We start from the raw sequence: 27,361 nt of genomic DNA on the forward strand, positions 1-27,361 counted from the left end.
TGTTGCTCTATACTGTAGCAATGCAGAATCGTACACACAGTAGAGAAATATGTCTGAGGTTTTTAAGTTGTGTACAAAACAAAAGAGAATGGTGCACCAAAATGGCTGTCACTACTGTACTGTATATCTCACTGTCCATTACCCAGAGACTCTCAGAGAAGGATACAGCAAACTAGTTATTATAGCCACGTCCATTTGGTGTGAATAGCAAATGTAATTGTTGAATTATCTGTAGGCCATCATCTTACCATACTTAACATTGGTCCTTTCCGGGACAGTGATTAACTCCTCGCTATTTATTTACTTCTTGATTTTTTTTTCTTCTACCAGGCTGGCTTCTGCAGTCACACATTCATCTTTTCAAAAATATATTTTTGCCATGAAAGAATGGTGAGAATCTTTTTTTCCTTACTATGGTGCTCCTTTGCAATCTGTATCACAGCAGAGCACATAAATATAACTGTATAATCATCTAATTCACAAACTGTGCAGATAGAAATGTTTCACGTCGTATATATTTACAGTATGTATGTAACAGACACAGTGCTTCATGATGCTTTGAACTGACATAAGGGGATCCAAATGGGTTTTTTGGTTTGTTTAGGTTATAGGCAGAAGCATGTGCAAGGTAATATGAACGTTCTGTTGCCTTTTGCTCAGAAGTGGAGTTTGAGCATTGCAGCAGCTGCTAAACGTTACCCCAGACATTGGTGACATCCAATTCAGTGCTGTACATTGCCAAAAAAAAACACGTCATATACATTCTGACACTGGTGCTATTTAAACACATCTGTGGTGCTTTATTTTTAAGTTAGATATTTCCTTGCTTCAGACAAAATGTAGCTCCACAATCCTGTACTGTACTGTAGGATGCTGTTTGGCCAACATTGGTCGGTCAACATTTGATCTGGCTCGGTTCATGTGTGTACATGGTTCACTTTGACTGTTGTTGTTTCAGGGAATACACAGATCAGATAGGACTAACATTTTGAGTGGCAAATTTGAAAGCAAGGAAATTGAATAGGACATTCATTTGAATACACGTGTCATCATGATTTATCTTGGGATTGAGTTTGAAAACTTGTTCTTCTTCATTTTGGTCTCACAGTGCTTCGATGTCACGTATTGGTGGTTGCAAATAGTATCCACACATTGTGTTCGGTGCTGAGTGAACAGATATGCTCACCATGACTTTTGATACGGTATTCATCTTAGACATTCAGATCCCTCCCAAGTCTTTCTATCAGGTCAGGTTAACATACTAACTCCGCCTGCAGGTGCCCTTTTATTGTACAGTTTAAGCAACATGATGACAGGAGGGACTTTTACTCACCTTCTGGTAGAGATGGCCCGATACCACTTTTTGCTTCCAGATACCGATTCCGGCACCTGAACTGACGTATCGGCCGATCCCGAGTACTGATCTGACCAGTGTGTCATATATTTTATTATGTTTTAAAGGTCCCATGACATGGTGCTCTTTGGATGCTTTTATATAGGCCTTAGTGGTCCCCTAATACTGTATCTGAAGTCTCTTTCCAGAAATTCAGCCTTGGTGCAGAATTACAGCCACTAGAGCCAGTCCCACAATGAGCTTTCCTTAGGATGTGCCATTTCTGTGTCTGAAGCTATTGAGAGTGGGAGTGGCAAGGTGGAGGGTGGGGGTGTGGCCTTGACCAACTGCCACTTTTCTCGTTTGAAAGCCATGATGTCTCTTTCTCATGGGTTGGCCAAATTCTTTGGGCGGGCAAAGCAGAGAAAGGGGAGGTAACCTTGCTCCTTATGACCTCATAACAAGCAGATTCCAAAACGGCTCATCTGAGCTTTCATTTTCTCAAAGGCAGAGCAGGATACCCAGGGCTCGGTTTACACCTATCACCATTTATAGCCACTGGGGGACCATAGACAGGCTGGGGGAACTCATATTAATGTTAAAAAACCTCATAAAGTGAAATTTTCATGCCATGGGACCTTTAACAAAAAAGTACTATCCTTGTATGGTTGTGATTTGATTTCTATCTTTGTTGTACGGTCTGGCTCAGGTTAAACTTTTTGTGAAACATGAACAAACACAAACAAAAGAAAGTTCTGTGGCGTTCATTTTTATCCAGTTTGACAGTCAGTCATAACGAAAAAAAGAACACAAATGAACTATTTTCAAGTAGATTTTCTTTGTGGCTAAATTACGTGGTATCGTAATTACCAGAATTGTAGGCGGTATCGGAGGCTTTTCCGACACTGTTATCGGTATCGGAACATCTCTACCAAGTCATTAGGACTCGTTCTGCAATCGAGCTACTCCAAAAGCCACCACTAGATGGAGGTTGTTGCTTATACAGGACCTGTATTGTTAATATGTTTGAAGGCCGGAGAAAGTGTTGAAATATTGTCTTATAAAGATGCTGTTTAAAACTAGTTAACCCTCTTTGGAGCCTCTATACATGAAAACTGTATCTTTATGTACAAGTTACATGACACGGATTAGCTCTTCTTTTTGTTTCATCACAAAATGCAATACAAGTGGAAGAAGAACAAACTGAAGTTGTCTCCTATTAATTGTTCGGTCTTCCTGAGACGTGTAGAACTGAGTTACAGACTTCATTTTTTAATGGGTTTTTTGTTATCATGACCCTCTGGAGAACTACAAAAACGTGTGAGTGTGTTCACTGTTAGTTACAGGCGTAGACAACTCAGTACCTCAAAATGTCTCTACATGGAAATATTTAGTCCAGATATGTAACTATTCACTTTTTTTATGTTCACCATCTCTGAGAAGTCAGTACTCATGATGCTTTTTATATGTGTTGGCACAAACACTAACAAGAATGTATGGCTATTGTAATTCCTGCTCACTCCCACTCTTCCTAAAATTGAAGCTTTTAAAGCAAACTGTCAGTTTTTTGTATTTCAAATGTCTTGGTATGCTTGTTGTAGTTGTATATTCATAATGGTGTATATTACATCAGTTTTTATTTATTAAAATGTTTAAATTTTCTAAGATGACTTTTCATATTATTGAGCAAAGTGGTATCATTTGATGCAAATTGTATAGATATAGAGGTATTTTCTCTGCATTGTGTTAAAGGGCCATATCAGTGTTTTTCAAGTAATTTCCTTACTGTTTCAGGCCGCTATTGATCTCTATTCATTTGATTTCTCTAAAAATAAAAAATAAATTAGCGTCTGCATTGCTTCTTAGGACTAATGTAACTATGACAAAAAGTTTCAAGCATCAATCTATTAATTATTATACAGACCAATGGATATGTATCCAGTGGAAGGTAAAATAGGAAAAATACACAAGTTCTGCAAAGTTGTGCGATGAATGTGATTTATAGTAAATGTGGCAAAGCATTCAAAATCACTGCTATGGTCCTTAAAGCAATCAACATCAACATTTGATTAGTGAAAAATTAGATGAGAACAAAAGTCAGCTCCTAGTATTGTTATGTTTACATGGATTTCTGACTTTTCTTCCAGCGCCATCATCAGGTCATCATCACTTTCAGCACTTTGGTTTATGATCAAATACCTGCAAAACCCATTCCCATGAGCCTCAACTGTACTTTGTGTTTAGTGCCTGCTGAACAATCAGCATGTTTCCATTGTCACTGTGAGCATGTTAGCATTTAGCTCACAGAACAGCTGTTCATACCTTCAGCCTCTCAGAGCCACTGGCTGTTGTTTTTAACTTGGAGTGGTATTGTACTGGTATCACAGGTAAACATTTAGCTGATTATTATAAAGAAGAAATGCATATATTTCATCATTAAAATATGAATTATTCAGAAGTGTAAATTCTACACTATGTAGGCTACTCTTATGTTTTTGTACAGTACAGTCAGCTTTCATAGAGTCAGTGTACAAAAAGAGCATAACTAGGAAATGTGGGCCCCATGCAAAATATACCATGATGCCCATCTTTCACTAAAATAATATGCATATCCAAAGGGGCCTTTTGGCATGACATGATATTCTGGCTCACAGGCATGGAGTGGAGCTATTGTTATAGTTGTGTACATATCACACCTGTGCTTTACCTACTATGGCAAGCCAATTTAGCTGCAGTTAAAATGCTTATATGGCCATGAACACAGTGATTTAAGCCATATCATGATATTGTGATGGAAAAGTCTCACTTAGCACTATGTAGTTATCATGAGACTATATTGGTAAATTACACACCTCTAATCTGTTTGGGCTGAACTGATCTGACCCAGTTACCTCTTAAATATATTTGTATTGAGCATGGTGTTTTGGCACCCGTTTCTTTTATTATTATTTATGTATTATTATGTATTCTTTTAGACTCCCTAAAATATGTGGGTATACCTGCACATGTGGACACTGACATCAAAACCCCTGTGCTAGTGTAAATGTTCACTTTATCCTTAAATCCATTCAACCTTTTTTTATGCTCAAGGCAGGCCCTCATTTACAATGAGACAAATTACAAAGACAACAAGCTTACAGTACATTGTTTTATATATATTTATATACAGTACAGGCCAAAAGTTTGGACACACCTTCTCATTCAATGTGTTTCTTTATTTTCATGACTATTTGCATCGTAGATTCTCACTGAAGGCATCACAACTATGAATGAACACATATGGAATTATGTACTTAACAAAAAAGTGTGAAATAACTGAAAACATATCTTATATTTTAGATTCTTCAAAGTAGCCACCCTTTGCTTTTTTTGATAACTCTGCAAACCCTTGGTGTTCTCTCAATGAGCTTCATGAGGTAGTCACCTGAAATGGTTTTCACTTCACAGGTGTGCCTTGTCAGGGTTAATTAGTGGAATTTTTTTCCCTTATTAATAAAAAAGCAAAGGGTGGCTACTTTGAAGAATCTAAAATATAAGACATGTTTTCAGTTATTTCACACTTTTTTGTTAAGTACATAATTCCATATGTGTTCATTCATAGTTGTGATGCCTTCAGTGGTCAATAGTCATGAAAATAAAAAGGAAACGCATTGAATGAGAAGGTGTGTCCAAACTTTTGGCCTGTACTGTATATATAATATATATTTTAATGTGTAACAACATGCAGTACATGCTAGTACATGTTACAATGTAGAATAGATTGTTCCAGAGTGATAGAGAAAGACATATCTGGATTGTTCAACACAGCAGACCAGCGGCTCCTACTCTCGCGACATCTGCGGTTGCTTAGCAACTGACGTCAACAGCTCGATTGATGTAACTAACACCAGTTAACTCTAACTTTAAGAATTCACGAATTGTATACTGACTTTTCCATTCATATAATGGAGGTAAGTGCTCTTCTTAACTTAACGTTTAGCTAGCTATGTTCATTGAGTATTAACGTAAAGTTAAACATTTAACATGGTTAGCTAAGTGTCGAAAGGAATTGTCAACACAAGTTAATGTAACGTTAAATTTGGCTAATATGACGTCTATTAGACTGCTTGGAAAGTGAACTGTTAGCATGTTTGCTAACGTTAATTTCACCACCCTGTCTGTATTAACTTAGCTACCTACTGTAAGTCAAATGTTCAAATATATTTGACCATTTGACTTACAGTAGGTTAGTACAAACTTGAAAATGGCTATTTATAGGGTATAAACATTAAGTAGGTTAGCTAAGTAACTTCGTGTAATAATATATTTCACATAACATTAACGTTACCTGTTATTTATCTATGGAAAGAGCCTTTCATTATGACAGAAAAAGCAGCCGGTGTAGGGCCTCCTTGTCTAAAAATGAATTATGTGTTTTTGTGTATTTTCGTCAGTACTTTATTTATGTTTTTGATTACAAACCGGCTAAAGTGTACGGTAAGAATGTGGGTAGCATATTTTGATACTCTATTATAAATTATATTTAGAGGTAGGGGTAGCGTAAAACAATGCTCCTACACAAGTGCAGAAGCACATGTCGATAGAAAGCACATATGGACAGAAGACAGGTGTGGGAAAAGTGATGTCTTTCCCTTGTAACTGAAAGGTTGTTTCTGCCTCAAAATGACTTGATTGTATTTATATCTGACAGGTTATATCCCACCCATAACTTTTTACCTGTAGAAATACCTTTTTAAATTAGCAATAGGCCTACAACCCATGAAATGCACTTTTGCACTTGCTTAAAAGTGATTGCAGCTTCTACTTTGTCACTGGAAGGTTGTTTCTGCCTTTTAATGCATGAGGGTTATATCTGACAGATCATAGCTCAGAACTTCTTACCTGTTGAAATACATTTAAAGGCTCATTCTGACTCCCAACCTTCACACACGTTCACATACAGTCTGTGGCTCTGCTGTGTTTCCAGGAGACAAGGCCGGTAGGAGAGGACATGTTTGAGTCCTTGGAGGAGTTCCACATGATCCTCAATGAGCTGGCTGGGGACAAGAGCATGGACAAGGTCCGGGTGGAGTACGAGAAGCTCATCCATGCACTGAAGAAGTCCAGAGAGAATGAGAAGAGGCTCATGTCCAAATGCAGGGAGCTGAATGCAGAAGTTGTGTCCACCTCAACTAAAGTGGCAGCTGCCCTGAAACTGTCCCAGGATGATGAGACAACCATAACTTCACTAAAGAGGGTATACTGCCAGAACATGAGGGGCTACAGCAGGGGTGTCAAACTCAGTTTCACTAAGGGCCACACTGGAAAATGAGAATCACATCAAGAGCCAGACATGTAGTTTATTGCTTTTATTTAACCAAAAAACTCAAATATCTTTGACTGTATTATTGGATGTGTCATATAGTCTTCTCACTTACAGTTTGGTCGACATAAAGCCTTTAACAAAGTCAGCAAAAAAGTTCCTTAGCCATCATAGAATTTAGCAAATCAATCAAATCAAAGATTTTTTAAAAGCGCTACGACACAGCCGACTCACAGCAACCTGTTTCACAGCCTGAATCTGAAAACTCTCTGCTTCTGGGGGAATTTCTGAGTCTCAAAGTCAGAAAATCTGCCAAAGTGTCACGTGATTGCAGTTTGAAAAACTGTTTCCCATTTTTTTTGGTTTGCCAGCCAGATCAGAATTTGTGAGCGGCTGGATTTGGCCCGCAGGCCTTGAGTTTGAGACCTGGGGGCCACAGTATAGTGTAGCACGTTATTTCTTTTTGGTTTGTTTATAAAGGTTTTGACATGATTTCAAACATGGAGGTTATGTTACACATATTTTGTAAAATAGATTACCAGAAATCTGGTGTTTAGTATAGAAAGTTGTATTTTATTATATCATTTGGGTGACTTTTTTTTAAAATAATTTTTCTCCTCTGGACTCCTCAGATTCTACTAACTCTACAATAGTTTGCTAACATGTTCCTTTGCCTACACTTTAGGAGCTGGACAAAGCTTGGAAAATGGTTGATGCTGCACACGATAAAGAGAAGAGGGACAAAGAGGCCATCAGGACTTTAAAAGAAGAAGTTGCCAACCTAATGAAAATGGCTGAACAACAAACTGGCTTCTCTGCGGACCAAGAGCAGAGGTGACCAATTTATCACCATCACCCGTGCTCTCAGTCATTTATTGTGTGGACACTGTTGGAAAACTGGATGGAACCATCTATAATCTGTTTCTTTTCAGTGATCTACTAAAAATGAATCAGGAGTTGACTAAAGAGAGGGATGATCTGCTGACAACTGTGGAGGCTCTGAGAGACAAACTAAACAAGGCCATCGCCACCCAGCAGGAGATAGAGGCCCAGCGAGACAGTGCCTCAGAAAATATTTCTCAGGTAAATAAGTGGCAAATTCTGTAGCAAAATCAGCACTTCTGATTTTGTTCGATTTTCACATCAGTGGTACAAGAAGACACAAGAAGTTATTGTAACACCGGATTAAAATGTTGTTAGGAGGCTTTCATTCATGGGAAGATTGCCAATACTGCCAGAGTTTGCAGCAGCCAAACAGAGAGGTACTGTAGAAGGAAATTGGATTTGTGTATACATTATATATATTTAGAGCTGTAACAATTCCAAATTTTGCTGTACAATTAATTGTCTCCGAAATAATTGCGATCTGTTTCAGTCAAATTAAAAAACTATTCATTTATGTGTTACTTTTTCTAACAAATTAAAGTTTTGAAGGAAACCCAGAACAGATATTTTGGTTATATCTCTGTCATGTGACCCAGATATTGTAGTAACACAGCTACACAGCCTATGAAGTAAACCATGCCTCTTTATTATCATAAAATATTTTCTTAAATGAACATATAACTGCCAATTACCATCAACAGTCATCCCCTTCAGGACCTTAGCTAATGTTAGCAGTTCATTGCGGTTAAACAAAGAAACAGCGATTATATAAAAAGAAATTGCAATAAGACTTATGTAATAATTGTGACAGGCCTATATATATTATATAGTTATATATATTATAGTAACGTTACTTATGTTATACAATATTCTTTTCCCACATCAATATGTCTGCAGATGACCATATGTAGGAGGACTAGAAATTGCTTTGCTAAAGCCACTGGAGATGCTCACAAATAAAACTCAGTTCAATCTAGCTCCGATGACAACTTGTTGCTGCTCTGTGTCTAAATCCAGCTCCAGCAGGAGCTCCAGGTCCAACAGAATGAGATTTCACGTGAGATGAGGTTGAAGGAAAAGCTGGATAAGGAGGTGAAGCAGCTGCATGTCGACATGGAGGCCAGGATGGGGGAAATGAAAGCTGTGAATGTGCAGGCCCAGAGGGCCAAAGAGGAGCAGCAGAGACTGGAGCAGCAGCTCAAAGAGATAAAGGTCAGCAATGGAGTGGCAAGCATATTCTTCAAACCTATCGCTATAATATTTATCATCGTCTTTCAAATTATAGATCCTTCCTCTTTATAATAACTACACGGGGTGGCAGTACCTCAGTCCATAGGGAGCTCGGTTGGGAACCGGAGGGTCTTTGGTTCAAGTCCCAGTACGGACCAAAGTACAGAGTGTGGATTGGTAGCTGGAGACATGCCAGTTCACCTCCTGGGCACTGCCAGGTGCTCTTGAGCAAGGCACCCTACCCCCACAACCGCTCAGGGTGCTGGTCCAGCACTGGCAGCCCATTCACTCATCTTTCCATTTGTGCATGAATAAATGAATTTGTGTGTGTATTTCAGGCCTGTTAAAAAAAACTGAGTGTAAATTGTAATTTCCCCACTGGAGATCAATAAACAGTATAAATTAATTATTATAAAATTACACACTATGAAGCATTAGTTAAGTTCAAGTTCATTTATTTATATAGCACATTTAAACAGCCGCTAGACAGACCAAAGTGCTTTACAGAGCAAGCATATAAGAAAATAAAACCAGCAAGTTAAGGATCATAAATTAGATTAGATTAGATTAGATTAGATTGATTCATCATTATTAAACGTTAGTATGTAATTCATCAACACAGTTTTACATGTTTATTCTTGATTGATAACCTCTAACTATAATGTGTTTAATTAATGTACTTCCATACTTTTTAAAACCAGTTATTTACGAGTTGTTAATGGTTCACAAGATTTTGGAAAGTGCCCTTTAATCTCATTTATAAATGCTTTGCGAGGCATAGATAGTCCTCACTTTAGATCAGCTCACACAAAACAACGAGAAAATGCTTTCTAACTACCTGAATTAATCATGAATTGCAGTATTGATAAGTGTTTATAAAACATATTAACGCACTGACTGACCATTAGTGCATGTCTAAATCCTCATATGTGTAAATGCATGCATACATGTACATCTAAATAGTTTGGTAATAATTTACTCACACTTTCTTAACAATCTCGTGAACCATTGACAACCCATAAATAGCTGTTTTGTAATTTATGTTAAACCTATAGTATGAAAATACAATCATTAAACACATTATAGATGAGCTTATTAATCAAGAATAAAACATGTAGAACTGTGTTTATGAATACCAATGTGTAATAATGTAGGAACAATGCTTTATAAATGATTAATTAAGTAATAAGTAATGCTTCATAGTGTGTATGTAGTGTGTTATCAGTGTTGGGCAAGTTACTTCCAACATGTAATACATTATAGATTACTAGTTACTGCCATTTAAGAGTAATTAGTTATATAACAATATTACTTTCTCTGATTTGTAATGCTTTACACTACTTTTGCTTTACTTTTGAGTTACTTTCACCAAAATAACAGCAGAAGTATGACTTGGCAGGTAGTTTGTGAATTACACCATGGGATCATTAAAGTCTCATCTTTATCTACTTTAATACATCATAGTTTATTCATAATATTTTGTACAATGAATGTGAATATGCAAAGTAATTAAAGCTATAAAATAGAGAGGTAAAACATACAATAGGCAAGTAGGAGAAAATGAAAATACTCAATTAAAAGTACGGTATAGTTACTTTCCACCGCTGATTAAATGTAACCATAACATTGTAAATATGTGTATATATATATATATTATATATATATATAATGACATCTGACACCTGGATCCCTTCCCTGACTGTGACAGATCTTGAATGAGCGATCCACCAAGGACCTGGAGCAGATGCAAGTGAAGAACAACAAGCTGCTGCAGGAGTGTGAGCAGCTCTCATCAGTCAAAGAACATCTCTCTTTGGAAAATCAGCAGAACGCAAATGAGCTCAAGGTACACATTGGTCCACTGACCACACACACACACACACACACACACACACACACACTAGGGCTGCACAACATCGTTTTTTGTTATCGTCATCGCAGTGTCACCTGGCGCAATAAACACAACGTGAAAGGCTGCAACATATTGCGAAAGACACTATTTGTGTTGGTTGAAAGAAAATATCAGCAGAATACTGCACTTTAAAATGCAACTGTCATTCTTTTTTAACTGTTGCCTTTTATATTCAATTCAATGTTCAATTTGTTCCATCAAAGAATATTGGAAATTATTTCCTTTCATTCAACAAGCAAAATGTTGTGTTTTAGCAGAATACTGAGAGCAGCAAAAAAATGCACACTCACAGAGAAAAATGGGGTTGGGAGAGTCAACAACTTAGACTTAAAATAAAAGATCAATAACACGTTACAACCCTCTCAGCTCACAGAAGAACTTATGAAAATTAATAACTTCAAAAAACTAACCTCCCGGCTATATACAATGATTTCCAACCTAAACACAACAATAACACTCCCAACAAACAAGTGGGAAGCTGATCTGGTCTTCTCTCCCAACCCTGAATACTGGAAACAAATCTGTAAGAATACCTTCTCCATGACCGCTAACACAAACCTGCAGCTTATACAATATAAAGTCATTCATAGGACTCACATCACCCAAAGTAAAATGTTCAAAATGGGCCTAGCAAACACAGCTATCTGTTCACAATGCACCTTAGGTAGCACAGACGATTATCTACACGCCATGTGGCTCTATCAACCAGTTCATTCATTTTGGATCACAATCACCGAGACACTGTCCACCACCCTGAGCTACAGAGTCCCATCTTCTCCAACACTCGGTCTCCTTGGTGATATCTCCGAAATCCACATCCTGCAAAAATTCAGGAATCCGTTGTTCATTTCTCTAGCTGTCGCTAAAAAAGTAGTCCTCCAAAACTGGAAATCAAAGAATTCTTGCCACATCAATCACTGGACAAATTTAATCTCAGAATACATCTCAATAGAAAAACACAATGCACACAGAGAGAAGCAAATATCAGCCTTTGAAGATACCTGGTCCCCATTTCTAACGTTTCTAAATTCAACAAAAATATGACTACAAGCTACACATTATTTATATAATTTAATTATTCTAATTTCCCCCTTTTTTTTTTTTCTTCTTTTCCCCTTTTCATTATTTTTCCCTTACAGTTATCACTTTACTCATATCACTTTATTCCAACACACTAGCAACACCATCCACACTTATGCATAACATGTTTTTCCAACTCCCTTCAAACATGAAAACCGTGATCACCCAAATATGAATCGTAGATCATTCTACCCAATTATTAATAATACATTCTGATGTTTGTCAACTGTCCTGTCCAGTCCCGTCTTGTCAGTTCTGTTATTGTCCCGTCTCACTTCCTTCTGTTGTTCTGTTTGCCACCTTGTCGCGTTTTATGTGTTTTGTGTTACACTTCGAACAGAGAAAAAAAGAGAAAAAAAAGAAAAAGAAAGGCAGAACCGAGCACACATTTATATTGTGTTGTGTATGTTAGCATTGTGTCTGTACATGCATGGCTTTGAATGTGAATGGGACAGAGAGAGAGTGGCCAAGTAACAGATAACTGATAATGAATTTGCACTCTTGATGTAAAAACCCTACTGGAAGCAGGGACGGACTGACAAGTTGTGCGTTCTGGAAAAGTCCAGAATGGCCGTCCAACCGACGGCCGTCGGCACAAAAAAAGTCTATAACAGCCAACAGCAGGGGGCGCTAATACGATCACTTACTGTATATGCTACATGTAAAAGAAAGAAGAAGAAGAAGAAGAAGACTTGTCCCTTTGGGGACAATAAAGTATATCTTATTTTATCTTATTTTAATTCACCAAATGTAACCAAGTTTAACCAAAAAAATCCTAGCTTGCACTTTCTGTCTGTCTTCCATCAGAGTGCAGTTTTTCCTTGTCTTTCATATTTGCGTTTACTATTGTGGAACTGGCAAAGACCTGGTGGTTGTTTGTGAAAGCTTCACATGTAGTCAAATTATGTTAGTAATATTAATAATTAATTAATATTAGTAATGTTTCAAATTAACATAACAGAAATAATTAAACACTTTAAGTTCAACAGCACTAAATGGCACGACAATTTTCATAATACACACCCATGTTGATAGCTGACTATGTAATTCGCTAAGATAGGGATAAAGGCAGCCTTATTATAAAGTGCCCTGCTCCTGGCACTTACCAGTACCTCTTGCTGATGTGAAATTAACTCAATTAACTTAATTGGTGATTGCCAGACTAGTAGGCCTAGTCTTCTTCCTCAGTTTCTTTAACACGTAGCATATAAAGTAAGTGATCGTATTAGCGCCCCCTGCTGTTGGCTGTTAATATCGCTTCATTAGACTTTTTTTGTGCCAATGGCCGTTGGTTGGACGGCCGTTCTGGACTTTTCCAGAACGCACAAATTGTCAGTCCGTCCATGGTGGTGGAGGATACCTGATAATAGATGATGTGATTCTGTCCTATTGAACCACAAGGGGGCACTGCTCCGACAGTACATCATGTAACGAGCCAGTCAGAAACCGGTGTACTGTGTTTTGAACTGTATCAGACAGAAAGAAGAGAAAAAGGGTTATACTTTGAAAAAGTTATGTGAGGTCTGTGGTCAGAGAGACAGACCACATTTGACTTATAGCCCTCTCCACTCTCCTGTTTACTCCTTGCTACTTCTGTGAATACTTCACACACCTTCCCGCCTGTCAGATGAGAGAAGAGGAGGTGAATCAGATGCGTCAGGAGATTGCCAAACAGACAAAGATGAGAGAAGCCATCCAGAAGAAGTTCCACCAGATGGAGGATCAGAAAGCTGATGTGGATGTGCAGAGGGAGACACTGAAAGCTCAGATCGCCGGTCTGGAGAAAGGTACGGGAGCTTGCCATGCTTTATCAGCGACACACACATACACTTGGAGAGTTCCATGAACCATCATCCTCTCTACAGTATGTTGCCCAGTCTTTCCATCCCTCCGTGCTGCCCTGTCTTGGTCCCTGTAAGCTCGTCGATATGCATGCATGTGCACATGCTCAAAAAAAGCCCCTGCATTTACAATACAATACAAAACAATATATTACATATGATTCCCAAAACACATCGACACAAGTTTATACATGTGTGCATGTCCTGTACATCCGGAGGCCTTGGAAGAAGGGAACAACTAGATGAGTGGAAAGAGACAACAAAAAAGGTAAACAATATATCAAAATAACTAACTTTTTAGTAGTATTTTTATAGTATCAGTGTTATAACTTGAATTTGTCTGGAGGACGTATCAGAGCCTATCTCTTGGAAACTGTCCAAATGGAGCTGAAATAGCAGCTGCTGATCCTGTTTCTTAACACTAACCTCTAGTTCTCTAAATGCTATAATCAGAGTTGAAGTTGAGATGGAAGTGCTTAAAATGCATACATACATTACATAAACAAAGGTCTCAGGGGTGATGGATAGAGTCGGGGACTGGCAGGGTGGTCAACAGCTGTATGTGGTAATTAAGAGGAAAACAAGCAATGACCATTTCTAATCACAGCCCATATATTTGTTTCTGTATGCACTGACACAGTGATGTTTTTTTATTTATTTTTTTTTATTTTCTTGTATTTATAGTGTCTCACACCCACAGCCTATTCTGATAAGTCTATATATTTCTTGGCATTTTCTTGTTTCTCCTTTACAATTCTTGTATGTACTTCATTTTGTACTATATTCTGCACTGTGAGCATTTTAATTGATATATATCTTCTTCTTAGCAGACTTCACTAAAGCCTTAAGACCTGCTAAATTACTTAAAAATGACATATTGGCATACTCATGAAAGATAACTAGTTCAGAGATCTTCAACAGAGGGTCTGGGACCCCTAGGGGGGTCCTCAGAGTTGCTGCAGGGGGGGCACCAAATTATTATTTGATAGTTTAAAAAAAATATATATATATACAGTACAGGCCAAAAGTTTGGACACAGCTTCTCATTCAATGCGTTTTTTTATTTATTTTCATGACTATTTACATTGTAGATTCTCACTGAATGCATCAAAACTATGAATGAACACATATGGAATTATGTACTTAACAAAAAAGTGTGAAATAACTGAAAACATGTCTTATATTTTAGATTCTTCAAAGTAGCCACCCTTTGCTTTTTTATTAATAAGGGAAAAAAATTCCACTAATTCAGTGAGAATCTACAATGTAAATAGTCATGAAAATAAAGGAAATGCATTGAATGAGAAGGTGTGTCCAAACTTTTGGCCTGTACTGTATATATATATGAAAATATACATTAACATGAATCCAACATATTATTTGAAAAGATAAATCTTTTTTAAATGTATACAACATTGATGATAGGCTTACTGGCCTGTAGGTGAGGTAGCCATCCACAGATACAGTTAAGCTTAATGATTCACTGTTACACATTTAAGATTTGAAATATATGAATATGTCAAGAAATTATTATTTTAATAGCTTAGTACTGTATTTACCATACAAAGGTATATCTGGAGGCTTTAGGCTGCCCTGTACGTTATTGTAGGCCCAGTTTAATATGCAGCTCAATTTTATACATTATATCTAGTAGCCTAACGGGTCTCTGCTCCGTCTCTTTTTCAGCTGAGGCGTCCTTGTCCTACAAACGTTGAAGACCCCTGAACTAGTTCATATGTATATAACACTATTGGTTTTGACCATCAATACAAACTGTCCTCATTTTTCTCCCTCCACAGATCTTGAATCTTCCCAAAAGCAAGTTGAAACTGACAGGAAAGCCATAGAAGAGCTTATCCGAGAGAGAGACATCTTAAATAAGGTATGCGTTGTAGAGTACCTTAGGTTCTTGCAAACAGAGGATGTTGTGTGATGCACAATATTATGTCATTAAAATGTTCATGGTCAGTGGATCAGTGACACACAGAGTAGTTCTCCTGTTATCTACAGTTTTCCTCATCATTTACTCGTGTTTATGCATTTGTGTGTATGATCCCATTCAATAGAACATGATCAAAGCTGCACTGTCAACGGAGAAACAGCAGAACATTGTGAAGCTCCTGGAGCAGGACAAGAAGACCTTGGAACACGAGATCAGTGGCTACCGCCACGAGGCCCAGAAGCAGCGCAAGATCATCCAACAGCTGGAGAAAGAACGGGACCGCTACATCAACGAGACCAGCAACCTCATGCAGAAGGCAAGTTATGCAGAAAAGCTAGCTTATTGCATTTCATTATTTGGATCAGGGACGTGCACGGACATTTGGAGGGGCCATTGCTCTAACCCCCCCCTCCGTTCAGCCTTCAAAGATGGAGATGTCTCCAAAGGAAACATTACAATTCTGAATAAGTTCTACAGTATAATGTAAGTTAAGAATACTATTGGCCGTAGCATCTATCTTTTTCCTTATCGCGCTTTTACTGACGTGGCCCTTTTATAGGAACACTCACCACTCTCATTATGTAGCCTAGCTGTCTGATTTGTTGAGTGATGCTCCGCATGCTCTCCCTCCCTCTCTGGTCTGGAGCCTTGTGCTTGGCCTCATCTTGAATAGAATTATTAGAATCTGAATATAATATAATATATAAAATGAAAAGTATACTGTACGTTTCACTTCTAAAAAACTGAACACTGACACTAGTGTTGCCAGTTGACCTTTAGACTGTGGCTGCACTCAATGATTCTGGTTGCGATAACTAAAATTATGATTTGACACCATTAATAATATATATATATATATATATATATACCATTAATTATATATATATATATATATATTGCTGAGGGCAAGATTGGATGATATAGTGATTTAATTTGATTTAACTTTAGTAATGATTGGCATATTATTGTAATAATGCAGTCATCAAAGCAAAAAAAATTAAAAAAAAGAAAGAAAAGTTTATTCAGGCTCTTTCACCAGAGGGGCAGCTAAGCCAATCAGGGCAAATGGGCAGTTGCCTGGGCAACAATAGCCCGTACCTGTGCACGTCCCTGATTTGGATTATTTTTTAATATTACACAAAGCTATTTCTTATCACAAGATTGGGAAAGCTGCCATCAACCTTAGCGTGTCTGAAGGGAACAGCAGGGCAGTCTTGAAGAAAATATTAAAAAGCCTTTATTGATGCGGCTAATATATAGCAAAAGGTAAAACAAATACGCAGCAACGCGTTGCGGCACACAGGCCTTCTTCAGGGTGACTAACCAGAAGTGAGATACAAACCGGAAATATATAGAACAAAGACCGGAAGTGTTATCATACTTAAAACCATAGGAAAATAGAGAATGAATCGGAATAAAGTCCCAAAGTGCTAAATAATAGTGGAAAAATAATTTTAAAACAGACAACTTAGTAGAAACATTAACTGTATACATGAACAATATCCATTAACAGAAACAAAAAAACAACTTTGCTCTGTTCCACAGGTGCAACAGAAAGTGAATGACGTTGAAGTGCGAGAGACGGAGATATTTGATTGGAGGAAGAAGGTCACTGAGGCAGAGTGCCAGCTCAAACAGCAAGAAAACCTGCTGGAGTCTGTTGTGTCTGAAAGGAACCTCTACAGCAAAAACCTCATCGAGGCTCAGGTACCAATGCACAGCTGTTCACAGGAGGTAGACTAGGTCGTCCACTAATCACAGGGTTAGTGGTTCGATCCCTGGCTCCTCTTGTCCACATGTCAAAGTGACAAAGACTCCCAATGGGCAGGCCAAAACCTTGCCTGTGAGCTCGGTCGCCATCAGTGTGTGATTGTGAATGAAGGCCAATTGTAATGCATTACCCTGTTAAGGTAGAAAAATGTGTAGTCCATTTACCGTAGAAGTGCAGTCTATTTGACATCTTTAATTTGTTAGTTAATTATCCAGTTAAGGAGTCAGCCAGCTAGTTTATGTTAATATATATATTAAGATGGCTGAGGCTAAATATGCCCACATTTTTCGCGTGGTAAACCTGGGCTGACAGGGCGTTGCTAGACATAAAGCTCTACTGGGGCACAAAAAGTCTGCTATATGCTGTGCTATACATACTGCCCTTGCTTAGCCCACTAGTACTGCCATTTCTATTCTGCTCCTGAAATTGAAAGAACTGGGCTTATTCTGCAATAATAATAATGAACCCAAAATGCAATAATAAACATGTACGAAATGCACTATGATGCAAGGAAAATATCTCCAAGAGGGAAAGCCATTTCGGACACCGACTGACAGAGGACCTAGTTATTGCACAGAACTTTTGTATAACTTTTGTATAACGAACAAGCTTAAAGAAGTACATATCAAAATACACAATATATATTTCCAACAAATTTATATTTCAATAAATTTTCAGAAATTGGCAACAAATGCAGCTTTTGTAATGGTCATAATTCCCTCTATTTATTATTATTATTATTATAAAACATCTCCTAATCTCCTTGAATAACTGTATTTATTTAATTTTCTAGCCCAAAACTACATTTCACAAGATTACATTTGAACACATCATGTAATAATTTAACTTCGCCCAATAGTCATTTTTACGGAATAGACCATGAACGCATCTCCATGTTACCTCAGCCAGAGACGGTTTAGAACCGCGACACCCCAACAGTAGTTTCCTGTATCTGGCACGTATGCTTCGCCACGGGCACGCCTCTTTAGGAGACTAGCGGCAGGTCCAAGTGCATTGATTCCAATGGGAGAAGTGAACGTGAACACAGATTATGAGCGATCCTTTCGCCCCATAGTCACCAAAGTATATATTGGCGCCTTTTCTCACAAGCCACATATCTCCAGAACATTCTGACACTAACGGACGCATCAGGAGAAAATTAACTTTGTTCGAGCCCTGTTTCTGTCTCAGGAACAAACTCTCGCGAAATCTGGAAACACAGAGAAGCTAACGTCAGCTAACATTCGTGAACACCCTAACTAATCTCCGTGATGAAATATGTCTTTTAGCTGTGTAAATATCTAATGTTAGCAAAAGAACATATAAATAAATTATTCATCCCTTTTCATCCATCCACATGACATTCACTACACGTTCAAACGAGGCCACACCCTTTTAGGAGACAGGAAGTGTGTACAGTTTCATACTATTGGCGCTGCATGAAATGCGCTACCTTTAGTGTAGAGGATCTTTGCTTGTGCTAACGTTAGCTGTTAGCACGACTGTGCTGCCTTACAGTAAATAAAGTTTACTAGCTCACCTCTGGTTTATGGTCAACATAAATCATTAATTCACCGCATTAGATGTGAAAATATGCCGGCTTTTACACATGAGATTTTACTGCGGCACAGCAGATCAACACTGGGGCACGTGCCCCAGTAAAACGGATCTAGCGACTCCTATGGCTGACAAGGCTAGGCAACTTTTTCACAACTTCTATTAACTTTTCAACTACTGGTTGCAGTTTTTTATTTTATATGTACAGTATATAATATATTGTTCTAGATAATTATCTTTTTTTCTACCTTCCATTCTTCCTTTCCTTTCTTCCATGGCCTGCTTTTCTGCCTCAGGAAGAGATTGCAGAGATGAAGAGGAAGATGAAGACCATGAACAACCAGGTCACCCGACTGAGAGATGAGATCACTGGAAAGGAGCTTGCCATCGCCAAGGATCAGCAGGAACACAAGCGTTTGGAGAAGGATAACGAGGCTCTCAAGGTAATGCAGCCTGCCTCATTGCTTCATAGTGGGGTGTGGTTTTGAGTTCCTCATCAACATTTAAATTGCGCTTGGACAAAAACCTTGGCCAAATGAATACATGTTAATGTAAATTTGCTCCCATGTATTAATTATATATGAATTTCATTTGTTGAAAATTGCATTGTCAAGTAGCGCTGGGAACTATTGACCAACTTCCAAAGCTTAAGATAGCCATTAACCATGAGTGGTTTTCACTTTTTAAAGCTATCTTCACTGTACATTGCCAGAACCTTTTATGCCTAATCTGTATACATGTGTGCACCCATCTCTTTGTCCTACAGGGGGAGCTGCAGTTGATGAAGCTACAGCTTGAAGAAACAAAGCAGAGTGTTGACAGCCAGAAAGTGGAACAGCAAAAACTGCAGAAGATTATAGCCGATGCTGACGCTGAACAGGTCCAACAGAAGAAACAACTTGAACAGGTAAAGAAAGAAAAGGAGCTTAGACAAGAAGAACTAGAGAAGGAGAATGACAAACAGAGACTTGCAGTGTTGGGCAAGTTACTTCCAAAATGTAATACATTATAGATTACTAGTTACTGCCATTTGAGAGTAATTAATTATATTACAATATAACTGTCTCTGAATTGTAATGATTTACACTACTTTTGCGTGACTTTTGAGTTACTTTCCCTAAAATAACAGCGGAAGAATGACTTGGCCGGTAGCTTGTGAATTTCACCACAATATCAATAAAGTCTCATCTTTATCCACTTCAATACATCATCATGTATTCATATTATGTTGTATTATCAATCTGACTCTGCAAAGTAACTTATGCTATGAAATAAATACTGAAGTATGTACAATACTAATGTACAATAGCCTACTTGACTCTGAGTTGTGTTGGAGTAGAAGTAAAAAGTAGGAGAAAATGAAAATACTCTATTAAAAGTTCCTTACGGTATAGTTACTTTCTACCGCTGATAAAATGTAATGATATTACAATCATAATACAAGCCTCAACATTAATTCCCGACATGTTTATATCTGTAAGCTGCTCAGACACATTGCTGTCCACGCTCAAGTACTGTTACCTGTCAGGACACACGTGTTGTCCGTACTGTCTCTGGTTCTGGCTCTGACCACTGGAACAGAGACGGGACAGCTCGTTGAAACACAGCGTAAAAAACTCCTGAAAATAATGTCCATCTTGCAAATGTATCTTTCTCTGCAGTCATCTCAACCATTGAATCCAGCAACAAGAAATAACACTCACAGACTTTTCTTTTTCTGTGCCAAAATGTTTCGTGGTGTTGGTGAATTCTTAAAAAAACAAAACACCACTAAATTTTGGGTTAAAATGCGTTGTAATTCGCGTTACTGAGATTGTAACGGGTATAATATTACCAAAATGTTATTAGTAATGCGTTACTCCACCGGAGACTTGTATCTGATTATTTGTTGGCAAAACTTCTCTCAAGGTGATCAGAGAGCGAGACAACCTGGGCAAACAGCTGCTGCACCGCAACGATGAGCGTGCGCTGCTGTATGAGAAGATCAGGATTCAGCAATCAATCCTGAGCAAGGGGGACTTCCACTACAACCAGCGGATGGATGACATCCGCCTGCTCAAGCTGGAGATCAAGAGGCTCCAGCGCAAGAAGAGCATCCTGGACAAGACTGTGCCCAACACAGAGGACCTGAGGTAAAAGAGAGAGAAAGAGAGGAGGGCCTGAGCAGGATAAAGAGAAAATGAAGTGAAGGACTATGAACAAAGACAGTCAGCGTGGAAGTGCTCTAAGAGAAGAATTTGGAGTAGAGAAGGAGGACAGGATGGAAAAAGAATGAGGTGACCCACAAAGAGCAGTGTTTAGAGTAGAAGCATACCATTCAAAGAAAGATAGAGCAAGTTGGAGAGAGATCCAGAGTCAGAGGTAGGAATGACTTCCTTTTAACTTCCAATACCATATGAAACTTTTCTATTAAAACTTCAGCATTTTCAAAGTAAAGCTTTCAATACCTTTAAGATTCCACTCAACATGTCACTTCATTGCTTCATTTCCTAAATTGTATTATTTATATTCCAATAAAGCTTATCATTGCATTATGATTGTTACCTAACCAGGGAAAGGGTGAGAAGTTGTTATTGCTTATATTTCCTTATGTCTCTGTTTTTCTACATCGGATTAAAATGACCTTCCGGTGAACTATGGGGCAAATGTACTGTATTAATTGTTAACATAATGTTGTATGTGAGAACTGTGCGAAATAACATTGAGTTGTCATGTCGCAGGCGAGAGCTGTTTCACCTGCAGAGGGAGCTGCTCAGAGAGAGGATGAGGAACAGCGTCCTCGAGGAGCAGCTGAAGCCCATAAATATTCACCGATGGAGGCGACTGGAGGTGAAGCACTCTTTTAATAGTATCTGTGTGGATTAGCTTGAAGCCATCACAACCCTAAACTGTATCTATTTTTCTCTGCCTCACACTGACATGAACGTTTTTATTCCTAGTTTATGGGGCCACTCACACCCTTCAATAATTTTTTCAGAGAGGAAAAGATCCGTCCATTAACATTTTGTAAATGACTCTCCCCTGCAGGGCAGTGATCCGGGCAAATACGAACTCATCCAGAAGATTCAGTCCTTACAAAAACGACTGATCGCCAAGACCCAAGAGCTTGAGGAGCATGAACTCCTATTACAGGTCAAAACTCTCTCCTCAGTGTGCACACCTACTGTTCGGGATTAAAGTATAAGGCTTGTAATATTCCAAACCAACTAAACATTAGTACGTGAAAGTATATATTCGGGTCACGAATATATATATATAAAAAAAAAAAAAAGCTCAGTAATATCCTAAAACAACGGGCCACTGTAGTTTTCAGCAAACAAACTGGAAACAGGCGGAAAGTTCATTTGTTGGAGACAATCTTGTAGTAGATGATTAATACACATTTTGTGATCTAAAGAGTATTTGGGGCAACAGGATGGTGTGTGTGGGATTGAGTCAAAATAAATGGTGTGTGTTCATGGTAATGTATAGGTAAGTATCACATTAGAAAAGCTGGATGGAAAAGGCAAAATTTTATAAAACTTCCTCAAAACCATTTTTATGCTTGCTTGAGGTGGTTTTTTCCTTTGTCGAGAAAGAGTTGATGCGTTAAATGGGATACGAAAAGCCTTTGCCGAATAAATTCTGACGTAGCAAACATTTAACTCACAGGACTGATCAGCGGTTTCCTACTGTCGGCGTATTCCAGGATATTCCCATAAGGTGTTTTTGTGTCCTCATACTAGTGGACATGAAAGAACGATTAAAAGTCCTCCTATCTGTTTTTCTCTCGTAGATGCCAGGGTTAGATGACCAAGGCAACTTCTTTGTTTCCGGTTAGCAACCTCTACTTCATCTGTTTACTGGAGCATTACAGCCATGTGTAGCCAATAGCACCAACTTCTGACCAAACTAAGCTGTAACCGAGTTTATTCACTCCAAAACCAGTTGATGGAAACACGCCTAATTAGCATTTCTTTTTTGCGACATTTCAAAGCTTTGCTTAAAATTGGCTTGATAATTACAGTAAATTGAAACACAGAAAGTGTGGCTCATTCATGTGTTTGATAGTTTTTGGACAACAATGGAGCTCTATGGCTCATATAAATAAGATTTATCAGGTTTTGGATACATAATTGCAGAGAATAAATGCATTGTTGATGTTGATCTTTAGATGGGATTAGTTTACAATAATAAATAAATAATTCTGTCAAGAATCACTCACTCACTCACTCACTCACTCACTCACTCACTCACTCACTCACTCTTGAATTGTCCTTGCTTCCCCATCAAGGAAAAGGAGAAGTTGTATGTGGAGCTGAAGCACATTCTGGCCCGGCAGCCCGGTCCAGAGGCAGCTGAGCAGCTCCAGCAGTGCCAGTGGACCATCAGAGAGAGAACCAAAAAGCTCAAGGTTGTTTTTTTTTATTATTGTATCCCACTCATCATGTTTGCTTATTTTTACTATTTGACCCCATCAGAATCTGGTTTTCTAAGTCAACTATCTCTTTCTCTTATGTTATTTTTCTCTGATTCCACAGGTGTTGATAGCAGAGCTGAGAATGCTCGACTCAAAGATGAATGAGTACAAGAGTGAGAACCAACGATTAGCTAATGAGCTAGCAAACATTAAGAAGAAGTACCTCAGCGAGAAAAAGCTTCACAGGTGAGGTTGATCTTTTCTCTGCTTTACAGCTTAACATTAATAACAATAATAGCTTGGATTTTTATAGTGCTTTTTTAAGTGACTCAAGGAAGCTTCACATAAAGGCAGAACAAGTAACAGAACATACAAAAGAAAGAAAAATCTTTATTTTAACACAGACTATTATTACAGAGTAAATTACCCCATTACATTTCCAGCTTGTTAAATGTAAATCCATTTTCCACTCGGTCCAATGAATGGCTTTACTTGATGTCTCTCAAAGCCGGATTGAGCTTGGTAAGACTGCTTTTTTGTTTGCTGCTCCACATTCCTGGAATACGGCACAAAGCACCTTAAAATTGGTCTCTCCCCCATCTATCCAAGGGGGTAAGCCTCTCTCTCCACAACGCGTACCTCCTATAGCGCCATTTTGATGCTACCTACCTCTCACCTGCTGTTAGCATTCCATTGACTGCCATTAATTTTGACGTCAATTTGACAGCGAATAACTTAAAGTGATGGTTCGGAGTAATTCACCCTAGGATCCTTTGCACCATGACCTCGAGCCAAACACCCCCCCAGAAGCTTTTTTCACCTGGGTCGAACATTGGGAGAGTTAGCTAGAGGAGCGTTATCAGCTGAATAGCTTAGCGCAGGGGCTAATGGACCCACGTTTGTATCTTGTAAGTTACCCCACTAATAATGCCCGAAATGATACCAAACGTCTACAAGTAGTACAAATAGGTTATGCTCTCATAAAACGATGGATTGTAAAATTTGTAAGTACACCAGAAGTTTATGTAAATAACACTTGCCTGCTGGCTTCTGCTCTCTGCTGTTGTTGTTGCTGCTGTGAGACGAGTGCTTAGGGCCGTCTACAAATTACAACACCGAAAAGAGATGCAACAAAAATATTTTTTTATTTAACTTTTTTTTTAAAGTAAGTGCTGTAGTATAACTAGCAGTAGACAAGTAATAATTGAGGTAAGTTTGGAGACATTACCTTATTAAATCATTAAATTAATAAATATTTTTGTATCTCTTTTCGGTGTAGTAATTGTAGACGGCCCTAAGCACTCGTCTAACTGCATGTAGCAGCAGCAGCAGCAGCAGCAGCAACAGAGAGCTGAAGAGAGCAGGCAAGTGTTCATAAACTTCTGGTGTACTACAAACTTTCCATCCCGTTTTATGAGACGCATAACCTATTTGTACCGGGGGGGGGGGTTTGGGCAGTAGTTAGTGGGGTAAATGACAGTTACAAACGATGGATCCATTAGCCGCACTAGCTATTCAGCTGATAACGCTACTCACGCTCTCCCAATGTTCGATGATAAGCTTCTGAAAGTCTAGAAATTACTAATCTGAAGCGTTTAAAGACTCTATTTGTCCATTGTTTATTTCTAAAGAAACACGACAATGTATAAAAGGCTCCATTACCTTGTACCTCACGTTATGGCTCCGTAGCAGATGTTTTTATAAAAATAGGCTGTCGCACAGTAGAGGAATTACCGTATAGTACAGGAGAAGCTTGCAGGCAGTTTGGACTTCCATGAGCTGTTTAAGTTTAATTACTAATGTTAACTAGCATGTTAGTGATCAGTAATTAGCCTGTGCCTATGTTATCTCCTTACATATACCTACGCTCTCCGTCTCTGTAAGATTAGGAATGATTGAGATTTCTCTTGGCACAGCTACCAGAAGACTTACAACTTTCAGACAGGTTGCTCACGTCACATCTACGTCTTCAAGCTCAGTTGGAGGCTGCTCAGTAACGCTCAGCCAGCACCGGAACAGTGCTTCTAATATTCTTCACTGGTCTCCGTCCAGAGACACGGGATCTGTTGGCATTTATTTAACTGTCTATGCATCTATCAGTTAATATAAGGCTTAGATAAATGATCTGTATGTATCTTCTTGTGTTTGTCTTACCTGATTGTTTAAACTTTTTATCTGTTGTAATTTAAAGCAACACTACGTAACTTTTCCCTCTTCGGTCCCCCAAAAGGCTTGTCTCAGACAACCTGTAGGGGGACCGAAGTGGTGGGTAGCGTGAGCTGTAGTTCCAATGAGACAACCTGTAGAGGGACCAAAGTGGGAAAAGTTACATAGTGTTGCTTTAAATGTTATTGTCATTATTATTATAATGTAATTTGCCAAAATGCATGTTGTACACTCGGCCCCATTGAAAATGAGGGTCTCCCTCAATGGGCCAAGAGTTTTAAATAAAGGTTTGAAATGAAATATTGATTTGTAAAAAGAAATCATAGTTTATTTTACGCAGGGAACCATTTATTGATGCTGTAGTTTTGTGTCTCACCAGTGAGCAGAGGACCAAGACCAAGGTGGAGCAGCTGGAACCCCTGCCCCAGCTGAGCAGCAAACCTCACTTCACTGGGGGGGGCTTCAGGATTGACAACCCTGTGAGAAGATAATGGCCTTTATAAGGGAATATTTCAGAAGCCGTCTGACATCTTTAAAAAGATCTATTACCACATCACATGACATTATGTTTTCAAACACCCTGCATTTTACCATTTATCATCCTCTCTGAAAAAAAGACTTTTACAATATAGATACGTAGTATTGAATTATGACTGCAATACTGATTATTTAATAACACAAAAATGCTGCTAATTTCCGTTGGGCAATCAATAAGGAAATAGCTTTCACTCTATAATAAATCATGTTCTTAGGATACATTTTTAATCAATATGTCTTGAGCAATACATCAAGTCCCTATTATGTTCTTCTTCTTTCTAGCTTAGTACATTTTCAAAATAAGACTTTAACTATGTTCAGCAATCAGTTATTCATAATTTTCTCTCATCCTGAGTAGATTACAGTAACTCTACATCACAATTCATGAGAGGTCAAGCAAAGAAGGAAACTGCAAACCATGTTTTTATCAGAATCTGAATCCGGTTTATTGCCAAGTACAGTAGGTTCTCACTATACAAGAGATTAACTTTGGTGTATTGGTGCAAACAATAAACATAGTAAGTGAAAATAAGTTGAAAAAAGAATAAAAGTAACAGTGCAGTTTAAGAAATTAACAATTATTTGAGGCACCTTACCATAAAAGAAAATTATTCAGCACATTGTGCTGTTAAAAATATATATCCAGCTACATGAAATATAACCATAAAATGACATGACAAAAAAAATATGGTTCTAGGTTCCCTCCCAATAAATCCCACATGAATTTCAATATGCAGTGAGGAATCACCATGGGAGGCACATACTGTATGCACCGTCTCATGCCCAGTTTACTGACCCAGTCAACTACTGAGTCTGCTCAAAGAGTAAAGGCAAGGTTTTATGCTGCTGTTTCCTTCTTGACTCCCACCACTGATAGATTGTGAATATATATGTTGAATTGTTGTTGAGAATAGCTGTTCAGAGGCTGAGGGTTCCATTCATTATTTGTGACACCATACTATAAAGGTGTGGACTAGAGTGCCACGGCTTGGCTGTTGTCGCTCTATTTAACCTTCCTCCTTTAGACGTTTGGTTGGGCAGGCCGGTCACTTATGTGTTTTCAGTTGTACTGTATAGTAAAGTTTGTTTCTCTATTTTTATCGACTTGTAAAGCACTTTGAGAGGATCAGAGAGGTGCTGTGTGAATAAACTTTCCTTTTTAAAAAACAAGTGTATTCAAAACGTCGTTTGTTATAATAAAATCCATCCAGTCTAAACCGCATACAAATGCTAATACAATTTAGATTAGGGATGTCCCGATCGGATCGGAAAGTATCGGATCAGAGCTGATATGGTAATTTCTTAACTGACAAAAAACTGTGTGTATCGGCAGATATTTAATATTTTAAAAATCGGATTGGGGGCTAAAAAAGCTGATCGGGACATCCCTAATTTAGATAGCATTT

General features: G+C 38.3%; 1 protein-coding gene across 3 annotated transcripts; it reads left to right on the forward strand.

Moving 5' to 3' along the window:
* The first annotated feature begins 5,017 nt into the window (after positions 1–5,017).
* Positions 5,018–27,125, forward strand: cfap58 (cilia and flagella associated protein 58). 3 transcript variants are annotated; one of them, XR_005636542.1, is made up of 18 exons: positions 5,019–5,283; positions 6,300–6,569; positions 7,321–7,469; positions 7,568–7,718; positions 8,538–8,732; positions 10,459–10,596; positions 13,370–13,529; positions 15,383–15,465; positions 15,650–15,841; positions 17,071–17,232; positions 19,150–19,296; positions 19,620–19,760; positions 20,762–20,985; positions 21,574–21,682; positions 21,881–21,985; positions 22,629–22,668; positions 23,127–23,246; positions 23,374–23,498. XR_005636542.1 is itself a non-coding variant. In XM_039778648.1 (18 exons), the coding sequence occupies exons 1-18, from the start codon at positions 5,278–5,280 to the stop codon at positions 25,907–25,909; spliced, it is 2,589 nt and encodes an 862-aa protein (XP_039634582.1). In that variant the 5' UTR covers positions 5,022–5,277; the 3' UTR covers positions 25,910–27,125. The 3 variants fall into 3 exon arrangements, 2 of the variants coding, with proteins under 2 accessions (XP_039634583.1, XP_039634582.1); XM_039778648.1 differs by lacking the exon at positions 22,629–22,668 and adding an exon at positions 25,798–27,125 and having other exon boundaries at positions 5,022–5,283; XM_039778649.1 differs by lacking the exons at positions 23,127–23,246; positions 23,374–23,498 and having other exon boundaries at positions 5,018–5,283; positions 22,629–23,081.
* The last annotated feature ends 236 nt before the right edge of the window (positions 27,126–27,361 follow it).

The sequence above is a fragment of the Perca fluviatilis genome, chromosome 16 (assembly GCF_010015445.1).
Source record: "Perca fluviatilis chromosome 16, GENO_Pfluv_1.0, whole genome shotgun sequence".
NCBI lineage: Eukaryota > Metazoa > Chordata > Actinopteri > Perciformes > Percidae > Perca > Perca fluviatilis.

Coding starts and splice junctions, on each gene's coding strand:
- cfap58 (XM_039778648.1), top strand. Junction 7,719..8,537: donor CCTCAGAAAATATTTCTCAG/GTAAATAAGTGG, acceptor GTCTAAATCCAG/CTCCAGCAGGAGCTCCAGGT. Junction 19,297..19,619: donor AGGATAACGAGGCTCTCAAG/GTAATGCAGCCT, acceptor TTTGTCCTACAG/GGGGAGCTGCAGTTGATGAA.